Raw genomic sequence first — 15,173 nt, 5'->3', positions numbered from 1 at the left:
ATCAGTAGGGAGGAGTAAAGTTCATTACAGGCATACAGCAGTGTGTCAGCCTCGAATGTGAGAAATTAATGGCATTTGGAGCAGACAAGTTTATTAGAAATTTCGTTTCTATTGATATGGCCGACCGACTCATCTATGATAGCATCTCGCCGCGTTAGCCCACCGACTTCTACAGTGATTTGTAAAATTTACAAATGAGAATTTATTGTTTGCCTCTGGGCTTGCAACATTGGGCCCGTGTTTGTTTTAGATCATGGTCTTACTGACACAGCTTTATTTCTTCAAGCTAAACACAAACTAAACAGTAAATCCTACTTTCTTTAGACAAATATTCTTAAATGCAATTATTTTCATCCTTCAGTGTTTGCCGTTAAGTCAAAATAAAGTAAACATATTGCTACCTGTTTTTCGCGGTAACAGAATCCTTTCAAACGTCTCGCTTGCCTGATAGGTAAGATGAAGCACACTTAAGGTAAGAAATTGTTGGACTGTTTTTGGTTTTATCGGATCAGATAAGAAGTTATTGGTAAAAGGTGCGATAGCTTTAATAGGACTCTCTAAATATATCATTGTCGGAATCTGTGCAAATAATACAAATTTCACTTTCCTTAGCTGAGAGATGGTTTAAGCTACTGATTTCGTTTTGGTATTTGGCAGACATATTTCATCAATATGGCTCAAGGTAGAATACGGCTGTGAAAATCCCTCCCTCCCTTCATTTAGCGAATATCCTGCGCGGCTAGATCTTTCGGCAAGCGCTAGGACATTAATGGCCTAATGAACCAACAAAGGGCCAATTTTTCGCAAAAAAGTCATTCTGATTTATCAAAACTGTTTTCTCTCAGAATCACCCAAAACACATAGCATATTCTTACAGGGGCGATACTTTCCCCTGTAGACGTTTTAAGTGGAAAACGTTTCACACATGTCACATATTCCTCTAAGAGTACGTTATTATAAAAAGTTCTGTGGTAATTAATATTTTCTCATACTGGTGCTATATTGGAAGTCTTTTCATTAAAGATTTAGACAGAAGTTTTAATGCAAATTGTTGCATTTTTTTATAATTTTTTTGTCTGAGGTAATCTATCACAAAAATGAGGCTATGAAAAATTAGGGCGCACAAAAATTTTATTTCTTCTTTTAAGTACGCGGAGTACTAAAACGCCATCTTTCAGTCTGTGCAAGAGATGTTGGAATACTCATCCCCAAGCGATCGTGACGTATAATTTTATGACAGATCATGAATTCAAATCAATCAACTTCATTTCAAAATTTATTTCGAAGCACTTTTTTTCTTTCAATGCCAAAGTTTCATCGAAATCCATGAGATATTAGGGCATCTTCCAAGATGCAAAAGTCTTATTTTTTCAAATAAAAAAAAAAGTTCAAATCAATATCAAGGAAGTTGTTAAGTAAAACCTGCTTTTTATTAATTACTTGCTGACAATAAGCCGACACAGTATCCATGACAACTACGATCATGAATGGCTAATACAGATTGTGGTATCTCGCCTTCGCCAAGAACTGATAAGATCTTGTAAAAACAGTAGGAATTCCTATATTTATTTCATTCAATGAGACTATGAAAATACTTTTTTTTCATTCAGGTAACAGTCTAGACATATCGTGCTGATCAGTATTTCACTTTACTGAACACATTATCCGTAACTAGGCAATATTTTCCCATATCAGGTATCTGTCCCGTTATAACACAATATCCGCTTCAATAAAACATTATTCATCATTAGAAAGCATTCAGCTGTAATTAGGTGATCTGTAGCTTAATTAGATATCATTCTCCGAATTGACAGGAGCGATTACTATGGATAACTTCAGTTTCAGTATGATTTAAGGTTATACTTACAAAACTTTAAACTATAACATAATAGAAGAAATCGTCTCTTAAGCGTTTTTTTTTTTTTTTGCAATTCTGTAGTTCATTTTTAGCAAGTAGAGTTTCTTTAATGATAACTTAATAGTAAATAATATACCACTTAGCGTTTCAAGATAAACCAATAACCGTATTTGGGATGTAACTGTATATTTGTTATCAATAGATCTTCTTTGTTTTGTTTAGAGATCTCTTAACTTCCTAGCTTTTATGTAACCTCTGGTCGTTCCATTGTTTCTTATGCAATTGTTTCCATTGTTATAGTAATTATATCGTGATTTTTTTGGAAATGTATCAGTAATAGACCCATTTTGAGAGTGTAAATAGAAAGTGTATATTTGATAGTCATCAAACGCAAGAGCTGCAAATGCGTCGTAAGAAGACACCTTGAGGAATCAAACTATTAAGGGATTTTAGCCGTTAAAGGTGAGTATGGCTTGTTGCTTCAGCTTTGTTTGAAATGGCAGGACACTCACAAATGGTTATTTTGGCACGCCATACTCTCGAAATTCTTCTGAACTCTTGATTTCAATAGCTTGTTTGTGAGGAGTAGCGAAAATCTACGCTATTTCGCTTTTTCCAAGCAGTCAGTTTGTGGGGAGGGACGACTTGTCGGTCTGAAAATCCCTGTTGGTTTTTGTTCCACTCCCTGGTAGTCTAGCAGTTTCCTTTCGGGCATAAACAGAGAGGGCCATGGATTATCCTTATCAAAAAGTAATATCTTCTAATAATAATCTCCTTTGATGCACAATCCCTCTTTTAATTAATCCTCTAGAGTGGTGTTCACTTTTATGTCTTGTTCGCCTTCTTAGCCTCATTCTTTTTAATCCAAGGGATGCTCATTTTAAGTTAAACAATCTACTCGTCTTATTATCGCCGCTGCTATTGTTTTAGGATGGGCTGGTATCATCCGCTGTTGGCGTTTCCAGTTCTTATGATTGTGTTTCTCTCCGGAGGTAAGACACTGTTGAGGCTCTAATGATCACAGATCTCACTTTTTCCGTTACAAAGTATTAATGTGAATGGTCAATCTGATTTCTTTTCGATCAACAGCTTTTGCACGAACGACGCACCGAAATGTAAGTCGATGAAACATTAGTTTTATAGTTGATCTCATTCGCATGTTGAAGGTGTCAGACGGATGATATCTATATACCCATGTTTTTGTGATAGTTTTGTTCATATGTTATTTTTATTTTTTTAATAACTGTTCTCACCGCAGACGCTTCACCATCATATGACAGAAAATGATCTGAAGTACTTTTTCGGTGTTGATAATCATTCAGAAGGTAACTTAAGCAATAGAAAACATTTTCGTCATTTAACAATAACCTAAGTGGGATGATGGACGAACTTGAGAAAATTTCTCAAGCTGGAGGCGTGGAATTTATCAACTTTTCTAGAGTTCAACTAGTTGAGGGGGTTATTAGGCCGGTCATCCAATAGAAAGTGTGTGGTCTATTGCTTTTATCAAATGAACCTCAATTTTTATGAGGTTTAATGGCACAAGGGAAGGATAGGTTTTCTGACTAATCAGGGCGTTCGTAGTATTTAGGTATTTGATAAACATCCATAAAACTGAAGACCATATCCTACTGCTTCCGTTGATTGGTTACTATTGGTAATGGCATCTTTTATATGTTATTCAAAGTTTCCATAACTGTCCACTTTTTAAGAGCAGGGAAAGGTGGTTTTACACTTGTAACTGTTCAACTGAAGCTACCTATTATATTTCTCTTTCGCTGTAGTTCCCGAGTACGATGTAACCACCCCTTATCAACTCAACGAAAATTTCAAAGGTTTCGGACGGCGTCAACGGCGGGCAGAGGAATCACGTGAAAACATATTTTACAAAGTCAAGGCATTTGGGCGGGAATTGCACTTGAACTTAACATTGAACAAAAAGTTGATGTCTCCTGACCTCGTTGCGGAGACGATATACGCTGATGGCACGATATCATACTCTCCCCCACCCCCAAACAATTACTACCTTGGTAACGTGATGTCCGATCCCGATTCAATGGTGGCTGTTAGTGACAACGGAGGGCTGGTAAATTAATGTAAAATGTTTGTCTCAGCTTTCGAAACAGAAGTGTGCTAGATAAGCTCGATAGCTGGCGACAAAAATAGAAAGAAAAAGTTTAACGGGTAGGATTTCAAATATTATCCATGTGCAAATGGAGCTTAGTAACTTAATCAGTTGAACCCTAGCAGAAGCAACGAGCCATTTCTATAGTTAGATCTTTATACGATACGCATAAATGAAACATGTTTTTAAAAAAAATTCATTTGATGATTATGCAGTTACACAGGGAATATGACGATAATATCGGAAGACGTTTATCAGATATATAATGGAACCTAGAGGAAAAGTGAAATTGGTCAACTCAGTGGGGCTACTTATTGACAGAAAATGCCATGTTTTATGTGTTGGGCTGCGTTTAGACCGTTTGTTCTAATTTCCATTCCATTCTTATTTTAGACTGGTATGCTGAAACTAGCCAGCGATACCTTATTCATTCACCCTTTACCGACCCATCTTGCAAAGCGGGCTGCGTCGAGTGAAGTTAAGACACCTCATTTGATTTACAAGAGGTCTCTTCCAGTTGAATTTGATCCGCATGATATGAGGAAAGGTATTACACTGCATGGTATCTATTAACATTTCTTTACACTTTGTAAGAATCCAAGAGACGATAACCTATTTTTTAAAACGAAATATTAATTCAAGTAATGATAGTGCCAGTTTTATCTCCAAGGCCAGCAAAGACTTTCATTTCGTGGTATCTTTATTGTTATACTGTCAAAGCCATCAACAGCTCGATCATAAATGTAAACAAGAAAATCAGCCGTGACCATTAGTAAGCTTAAATTCATAGAAACAGGCCACAGCTCCCTTTTTGAAAATCTGCAAAAAAAACTGCCTTTCTTCAAGTGGTAACCTGTCTAGCTTTGAGTGGTTAGGTATGTTAATGTTAAAGTTTTGAGAAGTTAAAGGTTTTTCAATAACGAAATCAAGTTAGACAACCACTTCTTAGGAAAAAAGCTGAAAGAGAAGTTAAGCAATGTTAACGAAACAAGTTTCCATATTTGACTTCATCTACCTTTACAGTGTTTAAACCACGAAGGAAGATACCGGACAGCCTGGAGGTACAAGATAAAGGAAACTTGACGATAAAAACCATGGAGGCTGCTTTAATGCTCGAGGCGGCTTCGGCGGCAACATTGGAGACTGAAAAGCACGACCCAAAGGAGTTTCTCCTTTTATTAGGAAATACAGTAAGTTCTAGATTTAACATCTTTTTGTAAACTTTGATTTGATAAACACCATCCTACATATCTGGAAGTTGTGAAAATCGCTTGCTACCACATACAAACATTGTAAGGAGTGACTCGTACTTGAATCATCATTGGGAACTCACAGAAGTGTCTTTGTTCCGCACCCTAGACAAATAAATTTCTAGTTTTAATTTACGTTCTATACTTTCCTTCTGTTTGAATTTTGAACTTGTTATTTACTGGTTGAAACCAGAATTTTTATTTCTCTACCCACCCATTATCTAGGAGAAAGAAAGACATTGACTTCCGTCGAGCCTGCTTAACTCTTGAAATAAAATTTGACAATAATTAACCTTTTGCTGTAAATATTAAAATGTGAAGCATTCTCTCGTCAATATAATGCAACAAGAAGTGGATGTGAATGAAAATGTTGAGTGAGGAAAGAATGCATTGACAGGTCCATACGCTTTTTGAAAAGATTCTGCGAATTTCATTCAGGTTTCTCTTTTCAAGATTTCAGGACTCTTCATGGACCCGAGCATTGGAGAGATCCGTATTTACTACAAAGTTACGCGAATCATCGTTATCGACAAGAAGGTAAACCAAAATAGCAGACTTTGAATTAAAGAAATTTTACTAACAACCAGAAAAAGACCAACAAATGAGTGAAAGTATGTGACCAAAGAACAACTGGTTTCGTTAACAAAGCGAACTTTAGAAACTGAAACCATACTCTAGACTCGCATGAATTATCAAGAAATAAAGAATCAGCTCTAAAATTGCATTCGGTGCCGTTTTAAATGTTACATCTCTGTCTTCTTCAGGTGTTCGGTGCGGAGTTCTCAGAATCTAAAACTCAATGGCTGTCGAAGTTTGCTAAATATATAAAATCCCACCAGACTGGCAGGGAAGATGTGTTTTCCCTTGTGTACAGGTAAAGCAAAGTAAACGATGTACAAAGCAAGGTGCACATCTTAAAACTCTCACTGTCTGTCCATCAGCAAGTTAGTAAGTCGCTTAATTCATTTATACTTAAATCAATTCATGCTTGCTTGCGCTTGAAGTTCGATGCTGAAAACAATAAGCTAAACAAACGGCAAAAAATCGAAGTCTGAATTGTTTACTGCGGACATTTTGTTACTCTACTTTCCGTCCGTATTTTTGTCTTTTCCACATTAGGCTATTATCACATATTTTACGTGTTCTCATGCCCTAATATGGTAAGATGACGTAATAGTGTAATAACAAAGATGCTAAAAATAATACTTATTACTTATTCTTCTTTATTATTCAGCATGGAATCAGGACTTGGTGGTAAGTACAATGCAACTCTTATAAGTTACATATATAGGTTATATTTCGATATTCCTGGTAATTCACACGTAAATCCTCATCGATCGGCTTGCTGGGCTCATTAAGAGATCGATTTTACCCAATTTTGATCAAAATTCAAATTAATAAAGGAGGTAACTTCCTAAAGAAACTGTGGAGCTGCGTCGTTGGGGGAGTATAGCAGGGTAACCTGGTATTATCACCTGAGTTGATAACGCAAACTGGCCAGCGTAAAGAGTTTCAAAGCTGACGTTTCGAGCGTTAGCCCTTCGTCAGAGTGAAACATAGGACTCGCCGACGCTCGAAACGTCAGCTTTGAAACTCTTTACGATGGCCAGTTTATGTTATCAACTCATTTGATGATACTTAATTACCCTGTTGTTATAAGCACTTGATCGATCGATATGATCTCCATTTGTGTAGGGATACAGCTCGCTTGGAGGAGGCGTTTGCTCCAAAAAATCATACGAATTACCAGCCACATAGGAGAGTAAATATAAAAACTTTACCACTGACCGTATTTTGAGATTCCAAAGAGTGACAGCACCGTTTGAAAGTTGTCTTAAAATTCGACCTTGGTGTTTGCCATTTTAAATTTCGCTTCGCAAACCCTGCTGCTCACCTTAACGTGGGTGGACTATCTCTGTTAGCGCGTCCATTAACACAGTTTGGTTTGTACTTGTTCTTAATAAATCAGGATTGGCTCCGTTCAAGACCATATGTAACGGCAGAGCGACAGAAAACGTAAACAACATGGTGGGCTTACAAACAGCTCTGATAGTGACTCATGAAACTGGTCACAAGTAAGGCTTATTTTCAATGCAGTTTAAGTAACCGAAGGACATACTCACCTAAATACCACTGTTCCCTGACAGAGCCATGTCTCTTTTTCAAATTATCAAGAACAGAAAACTGTAGAACTGTCGAATTTAGTTTAGTTCAGTTTTAGAGGGTCTTACTGGGGTAAACCATTAGCCGTAAAACGGAAAAATAATTTAACTGTAGTTTTGACAAATTTTAACCTTAAGTCATAAAATAACTAACCCGATTTTTTTTAGCTTTTTAATTTAAAAATTAATCGCATCGGAAATAAATTAACCGGAAAATTGCCAAAATGTTAAGCGTTAGCCGTAAGGGCTATCACCCTTTTGAGAACCTCGCGTAACAAACAAAAGCTGATTGTCTTTGCGTAATGTATTCATGGAAGTTTGTCAGTTACGAGCTGAAAGCGAGTGGTTTACAAGTTTTCCGAGTGTTCCTCCAGCATTTGAAGTGGGTTTTTACGCTGTTAATAACGACCTTTTCTTAAACAGCTTAAAAAATTTTTAGTTTTTTTTAAATTTCGTAAACTCGAAAGCAAGCTTCCTGAAGTGAACCAAATTTTGTCTGTCTTCTAAGTTTGTATTCTGCTAGCAATATATTCCAAGATATTTCAATCGAGCTCTATCGTCAGATAAGTGTAGCACCAATGATCATCATGTCCTGTGTTTGGGGAGAGAGCATAACTTCAGAGACCAACTCCCCATGAAAGGCCTTCTTTAATTTCGTTCTTTTATGTTAGTCTACTTTTGACTAACACCAGTAAAGAATAAAATGAAAGTCAGTGAATAAATATTGTTGTCTCTAGCATGGGGGTGGATCATGATGAAACAGACGAGTGTCCTTCTAACACTTACATCATGTCCGCGGTGCTCCCTGGAGGCTCCAAAGCTGAGACATGGTCCAACTGCAGTATGAGAGTCATTCAAGAACTTCTCAGGTAGATATTGACCCAACTTGTAGGGTGATTTCCAAACTGGAAATCCTTGGGTACTCATAGGTTGACATTGTTTAATAATGCACAACAGATGGTTTTAATGAACTAGCGTTTAATGTGACGACAATGGTAAAAAGAATATCTGCTAAGATACTGTAGAGTTAAACGAGGTCTATCATTATCTTATCGAAACTGCTGTTTGCTCGAAGTCACTTCAAATATTTCTATCAGATCTCAGCTCAACGTGGGCAATGGCCATTTTTCCCTTGACAACCTAGTAGACTCCCATAGAATGATATGGTACCTTTTTCATTTTTATTTTCCATTTTGAACGAAGATTCTCTAATCAAAGCACGTTGTAGACGAACTGTGTGCTATTACTGCACTCTTGAGGAGTCATCGTAACCGTAACGTTAAGTGTGTAGGTATGATCCAAAGAAATACCGAGCACTTCCCTCATTGTAACGGGGCGAACGCTGATATACATCGAATCAAACTTGAACAACGCCGCTCAGAGAAATGTTTTATATTAACGGAACCTCCCAGCGTCTATCAAATCTCAGTTGGTTTATCAAACTCGAAAGCTCATAAAAACTGAAATATAATAAACTAACCATACAATATACGCTAATCGGAATGTCCTAAACTCGAACACGCGGGGCGTGTATATAGATAAATCAAACAACACAAATATCCTAAACGAAACAAAACTACCTTTGATAATACACGTTTCGGTATATAAATACAAAAATAAACAAGATGACATACCTCTTTCCCCGTTCTATTATTCTAGTATTTCGACAATCCTTCGATCTGGCTATGCTTGCGACTAACACGTGTCTCGTGACCTGACGGAATGAGACATAATGCCGACAATTCGAAAGAATGTCACACAAAACAAAAGGGTGTTGAAAGTCACGTAAATCATAACTAAAAATAGCCTTCGTTACTTTCATCTTACGCTCAAATCTCGTTGATGGACACGTTTGGATGACCTCGTTTTTGTTGTGTGGAGAATCACGTTTTATAGCGATTCAGAGAGCTTTTGCAAATTTATTTGACTTTTAACTTTGTCCACGAAATGTGTTTTGCAGAAGTAGCAAGTCAAATTGTTTGAATGAAGAGGCTGAGGACGGCGAAAGGACTGTGGTGTATGAAAAGATTGATGAAGGTGATCCCGACAAACGAGAAGTCAGTATCAGGGTAGCACGCGATATAATAGAGACAATTGATCCTAGCGAGCTTTACGCAAATAATTTTGTATTAAAACTTCCTGGTGAAATCATGAATGGCGATGATCAGTGCGTCTTACAGTATGGACTTGGTTTTCGACAATGTTCTCGATTTGCGGTAAGAGATTCTCATCTAAACAACCAACCTTTGATTCAAATGTCTAATCAGTGTTTGTCTTCATTTTGATATTTTTTTCTTTTTTAATTACCAATTGAAAGCAATGTAAAAAATAACATTTATGTTCCTAAAAATATCATGTCGAAGAAAACAATATTCATTTAGTTGTGTATATATTTGTAAACTATTATTTCATTCATCTATTTCTTATGAATCCGTTTATAATTAATCGGTTTTTATTGCGAGCGAAAAAAGGAAGTTGTTCGGAAATACACTTTCTGATTTCTAAATTTATTCAAGAAAGATATGGAAAAATATAAACAGCTAATAAAATTATGTAGTCAGATTGGCTGTATTTTAAATAGTTTCCAGATAACTGAATAAAACCTTTGTAAAAAGGCGCTGCTTTTACATTTTGTAAAGGTGTCTTATGTCGCTTGCGATGCTTGCTCATTTTGCAGGCAGAGTGTGGTAAACTGTGGTGTACTCCGAACGGATATTGGTGTGATACACGTGCAGCTCCTGCTCTCGACGGGACTCCCTGTGGAAGTAGAAATGTATGTCATTATTAGTCAAATGTTCAAACCCTGCTGCAGTTCGCCATAGGACTCCGTTATTCTAAGACCAGCCAGAAGTGATAAGCAAAACTCCAAAGAGAACTTTTCCAATGCTAAACTCCTGGCTTTAAGAACATGTTTCATTGCGTTCCTTTGAAGTCACTTCAAAACACTCCTGATATCTTTCAGCTAGAACCTAGTTGACTTCCATAAAATGAGATGATGCCTTTTTAATTTTTTTTTCCATTTTGAACAAAGATTCTCTGTTTAAACAAGTTGTAGACGAACTATGTGCTATCACTGTTCTCTGTAGGATTCATTGTAACCGTAACGTTCGGCGTGTAAGTTTGATCTAAAGCAATGCTGAGCACTTCCCTCATCAAGAGAACTTTTCCAATGCTAAACTCCTGGCTTTAAGAACATGTTTCATTGCGTTCCTTTGAAGTCACTTCAAAAACACTCCTGATATCTTTCAGCTAGAACCTAGTTGACTTCCATAAAATGAGATGATGCCTTTTTAATTTTTTTTTCCATTTTGAACAAAGATTCTCTGTTTAACGTAACGTTCGGCGTGTAAGTTTGATCTAAAGCAATGCTGAGCACTTCCCTCATCTTATGCTCAAATCATGTTGATGAACGCGCTTGGATGACCTCGCAAGGTCATCCAAGGTCGAACTCGCTGGAGGGGTTCAAGGTTTCTCGTCAGCTTTTCTGTTCGTACAAAGTTATAATTCTATTGGGACCGAACATAATTTGTGCTTGTATCTAATTTCTCATAGTGGTGCATCAAAGGAGTGTGCGTTGACAACGGTCGGCCCCAGGTCGATGGCTGGTGGAGCGAATGGTCGGACTTTACTCCATGCACGAGAACATGCGGTGGTGGGGTACAACACAGGACAAGATCATGCACAAATCCACCGTGAGTGAAAGAATCATCAATAATTATAATGAATAATTAATTCAGGTAGGGATTCCATTTGAAATCGTGAGATTTCTTCCCCAACGATGATTTCATTTCACCTCGAGATTCCTTGCCTCCACCAACTCTGGCTGTGTGGAGATTTTGCATTAGAAAGCAACTTTGCATTGAGCTCGTCCATTTCACAGATCCGCTGGTTTCTCATAAGATCAAATGACAATTCTAATGCATAAAGTGCAAATAAGTTCGGCTTTTAATCTTGTAAGTGTGTCCGTGCGTGAGCACAAGTTAAGCGATCTTTTTTCCTTCTTCCCCTTTTGCTGATCTTGAATGAAAAGGCCTTCAAATGGAGGGAAAGAATGCCAGGGAGATTCAATTGGGCATTGGAGAATCTGTGAGATCTCAGTAAGTATCGACTGTTCTCTTCGATCTGAGAGTATATCATTTGGAAACATGTTTAGACGAGCCAGATTAGGCAAACCGTATCCGAAAAAAATGAATTGAGGGGAAGGAAGAGCAGAATTTTTCATTTCAACTTCATCATCACGTCGAATTTGTTTCCTCCTGACGAGAAACTGGACAGAATTTTTTTTCCTGAATTGTATTAAGTTTTTCTCATATGGTTTCACTCAATCGTTAGTTTAAAAATAATATGCTTCGCAACAGAACTGTCAATCCACGCAACTGATAAGGAAGATCGTTGAATTCTTCTGGGGTGTGTTATCTTCTCGACCAGACGACTACATTTGCAAAGTTAAAGTTTGAAGTCTCTCCCCCTATTTTTACTTAAACGAGGAGGTTACACATTGATTTCAAAATGAGGTTCATTTCAGCACTGTCCTGGAAGTGTTACAGATACATACCGAGATGAACAGTGCGCGAAGAAACTGGAGGGCTCATCAGCATATTATCATGGAGGTAATACACAGAGCTATGAGTTCCCCTTAACTTTGTCATTTTATCCTCAACAAACTTAGACATCTGTAGAAAAATACGCCGTGAAAACTTTTGGACAGTCAGTTACGCATTTTTATTTCTCAATCATGTTGAACACCCACGAACTGCTATTAAGTTTTCACTGTGAGGAAGAGATTTTTTTTGAAAAATTTACCCTCATTTAAAAGCGTTTCCTCTAAGCAGCTATACTACAAGCCCCAACAACGTTGATAACACAATGAATTTTTTATTATTTTTAAAGAAATTATTTCGCAAAGTACCCTTTTCCATCTTCCTTAGGACCATGTGATTTGTATTGCCGGTTGGGATACACTGTCAAGGGATATGGAAAAGTGTTAGATGGTACCAGATGCAGCAAAGATCCCGCCATATTTGATGTTTGTATTGGAGCAAGTTGCAAGGTGAGTTACTCATATGAACAAGAGCCACTTTGACTTGAGGAGTCAACAAAATTTTGCATGTAATGCATATCAAACTCTTTCCCCAGTGCGACGAACATTTGTTTTTCCCGGTTCCAGGTGTACGCAACCACTAACCTCACGTAATGCGCATGCTCTCCGTTATGAATTTTCAAAATGGCGGACAAGCCAAAGAGGGAAATAACTCAACATACTCAACATAAACCCTCGTTAGAAAGGCGAATCCACAGAAGAAATATACAAAACTGTATGATATTGAGATCGATATGATATTAAATCGATGCCGAGGGCTCGTTTCCAACTTGCTATGAAGTGACTTTAATTGCCTTCCGCCACGATCACTAGCTTTCTTGACAGCTTTCTGAAGACAGAATACTTTCTTTCAAAAGACTTCTGATATGCGGCTATTGATTATTACACCTCGTATACCTGATTGCTCAAACACTTTGTTTACGATTGTTGAAAGGACCGACTCATGGTTCTCCATCTTCGTCTTTACATTGCTTTGAAATAGTATAGATGAGTAAGCTGAAACGAAAAATTAATCAGGGACGTTTACGAAAAATCCAGCAAACAAGCTTAAAAAAGCATTCATTTAGACTTCATACTTCAACGAACTTCACAAATCTTTCTTGTTTATCTTGTAAGTAAACGATGGCAGATTAATTCCCGAAGCGCTTTCTGAGTTTCCCGATCCCTCTCCTACTGCTTTCACGCTTACAAAACAGGAAAAAATCAAAAGTAGGAAGATACAGCTGTTTTGAAACGCCATTTGACGAAGATAAATCAGCTTTTTGTTCGACACTTTACATATCAAAACAAAGGAAATTTGTTCCTCTTTTTGATTCTGGCGGTACATTTTTAATTTGCTGGGTCGGCTCGTAATTTTCGATTTCCTTGGCGATTCCCTTCTCTAAACACCACTTTTTCCAAACTGACAACCAAAACGCAGTGTTTTTTACAGTGTTTTCGTTGTTTGAGCTGATTTTCAGCTGCGGTGGCGAAAGAGAACGTACTTAAAACGCCGGCCATTGTTCCGCTCGCAAAATTTCAAATTTTCACATTTTGTTGCGACATCCATGGCTCGCATTTGATTGGCTATCTGTGAGTTTCTTTGATTCTTGACCAATCAGAATGTCTTATTTGTTACTTTCTTTGCACTGAATTAACCCTCTTCTGCACTGAATTAACTCTCTTCTTCACTGAATTACCTGAAAACTGCATTAATCTTAACCAATCAGAACTGATTAATTTTTCTATGTATATTATTAATTCTTAAAACATATTTTGGTGAGGTTTTGTGAGAATCGTTTCCAAGGATAACGAGATATGTGAGGATAAAACCGGGCTCTTTTTGCTAGAATTATCAACTTTATGATTTATAAGGGAAAGTGAATAAAAGATAATCCAAAATGCTGTCAGTTAAAGAAGGATAATCATGAAGCTGTAAGGATAGTGTTAAATCACTACTGTTTTGGTGAGTTTTTTTTATCTTCTATAAGCTCAAGATTGCTACCAAAGTTTGTTTCTTACTGGGAGATGACTTTTATGTGTTATATCCTTTATCAGGCTGCTGGCTGTGATCAGGTCTTGAGATCAAATGTAAGAATCGACAGGTGTAGTGTGTGTGGTGGCAATGGGAATACGTGTAAACATGTTGTAGACAAGTACATGAAACAGTGGAACCAAACTGGTAAGGAATATTTTGATATGTAATTGACCTTATCCACACAATCTTTCCGCCTTTCTCATCGCACCCAAGGATAAAGAATAAATTAAGTCACTAATTCTTTCTTAGGAAAGGAGAATGCAGATACCATTTATGATCTTCCACCCGGGACAATGTCTGCAAGTTTTATTGAAGTCGCTGCGACGTACAACAAAATAGGTAAGTACTAAATTTCTGAAAACAAGGGTGCTACCAATCACATAAGCGATCTACATTTTCAACCCGTCCGAAATATTCAATCTTCAAAATTGCTCTCGTAATGTTTGTAGGAGTACATTTTGTCCTCTGATACAATAACATAGATAGTTTAAGTTCCTTAGAACGCCTTCATTTCATTTAGAGCAATTGATACTAATTTTCATTTGCAATACAAATTAATGCAAACGTTCTTCTGCAGGTGTCATGTCCAAGGATGGCGACTATCTAATAGACCCAGATAAGGATAAAAATGTTCAAATTACTTATGCTGGAGCTTCTATCTACTATGTAAACAAAAATAAACGTTATGCAGATCAACTGAAGATAATAGGACCAACTCAAGCAAAACTGAGGATAATGGTGAGGGTAAAAAATTACTAGAGACGTGTCCACTCTATAAAGAGTACGAAGAGAGATTAATGATATAACAGCACGTTTGTATGGAGGAACAGAGGCGAAAAGTTTCTTGTAAATATCACCTTACTCTGAGTGTGCAACAAAGCACCGAGAGATAATTTGTTCAGCTTTATCAGGGTGAAAAATCCTTGGGGCGTATAGGAATCATTTGATCACCTTAATTCATGTAGGTTACTTGATCAGTACCACATTTCTACTTTCCTGTGTTTCTCTAACACAGTTTATAGCAGAGTATGGAGAGAATCTTGGCGTTGCTTATGATATCTGGTATCATCTTAACTCCTGGAGTAAGCTGAAGCTCGACTACAAATGGATTGTGGGTGATTGGTCTGAGTGTTCTGCTACATGCGCTAGAGGCAAGTTGAG

The 15,173-nt window shown here is 37.2% G+C and overlaps 1 protein-coding gene across 1 annotated transcript in view; it reads left to right on the top strand.

The window, feature by feature from the left end:
- The first annotated feature begins 382 nt into the window (after positions 1-382).
- LOC131787268 (uncharacterized) overlaps positions 383-15,173 on the top strand; it is a 35,034-nt gene continuing 20,243 nt past the window's right edge. Inside the window, exons 1-23 of the mRNA XM_066168780.1 lie at positions 383-472; positions 2,240-2,320; positions 2,789-2,850; positions 2,948-2,973; positions 3,117-3,183; positions 3,643-3,944; positions 4,377-4,530; positions 5,007-5,173; positions 5,687-5,770; positions 5,998-6,107; positions 6,468-6,487; positions 7,203-7,308; positions 8,133-8,264; positions 9,356-9,611; positions 10,073-10,168; positions 10,948-11,087; positions 11,426-11,492; positions 11,921-12,005; positions 12,324-12,445; positions 14,033-14,156; positions 14,262-14,351; positions 14,590-14,750; positions 15,028-15,163. Of these exons, the coding sequence (XP_066024877.1) occupies positions 2,790-2,850; positions 2,948-2,973; positions 3,117-3,183; positions 3,643-3,944; positions 4,377-4,530; positions 5,007-5,173; positions 5,687-5,770; positions 5,998-6,107; positions 6,468-6,487; positions 7,203-7,308; positions 8,133-8,264; positions 9,356-9,611; positions 10,073-10,168; positions 10,948-11,087; positions 11,426-11,492; positions 11,921-12,005; positions 12,324-12,445; positions 14,033-14,156; positions 14,262-14,351; positions 14,590-14,750; positions 15,028-15,163 (2,506 nt within the window). The 5' untranslated portion in view covers positions 383-472; positions 2,240-2,320; position 2,789. The remainder of the gene's footprint in view (positions 473-2,239; positions 2,321-2,788; positions 2,851-2,947; positions 2,974-3,116; positions 3,184-3,642; positions 3,945-4,376; positions 4,531-5,006; positions 5,174-5,686; positions 5,771-5,997; positions 6,108-6,467; positions 6,488-7,202; positions 7,309-8,132; positions 8,265-9,355; positions 9,612-10,072; positions 10,169-10,947; positions 11,088-11,425; positions 11,493-11,920; positions 12,006-12,323; positions 12,446-14,032; positions 14,157-14,261; positions 14,352-14,589; positions 14,751-15,027; positions 15,164-15,173) is intronic.

This window comes from Pocillopora verrucosa, chromosome 6, assembly GCF_036669915.1.
Source record: "Pocillopora verrucosa isolate sample1 chromosome 6, ASM3666991v2, whole genome shotgun sequence".
Taxonomy (NCBI): Eukaryota; Metazoa; Cnidaria; class Anthozoa; order Scleractinia; family Pocilloporidae; genus Pocillopora; species Pocillopora verrucosa.
The sequence above is the reverse complement of the archived record's forward strand: the minus strand, read 5'-3'. Positions and strand labels throughout refer to the sequence as shown.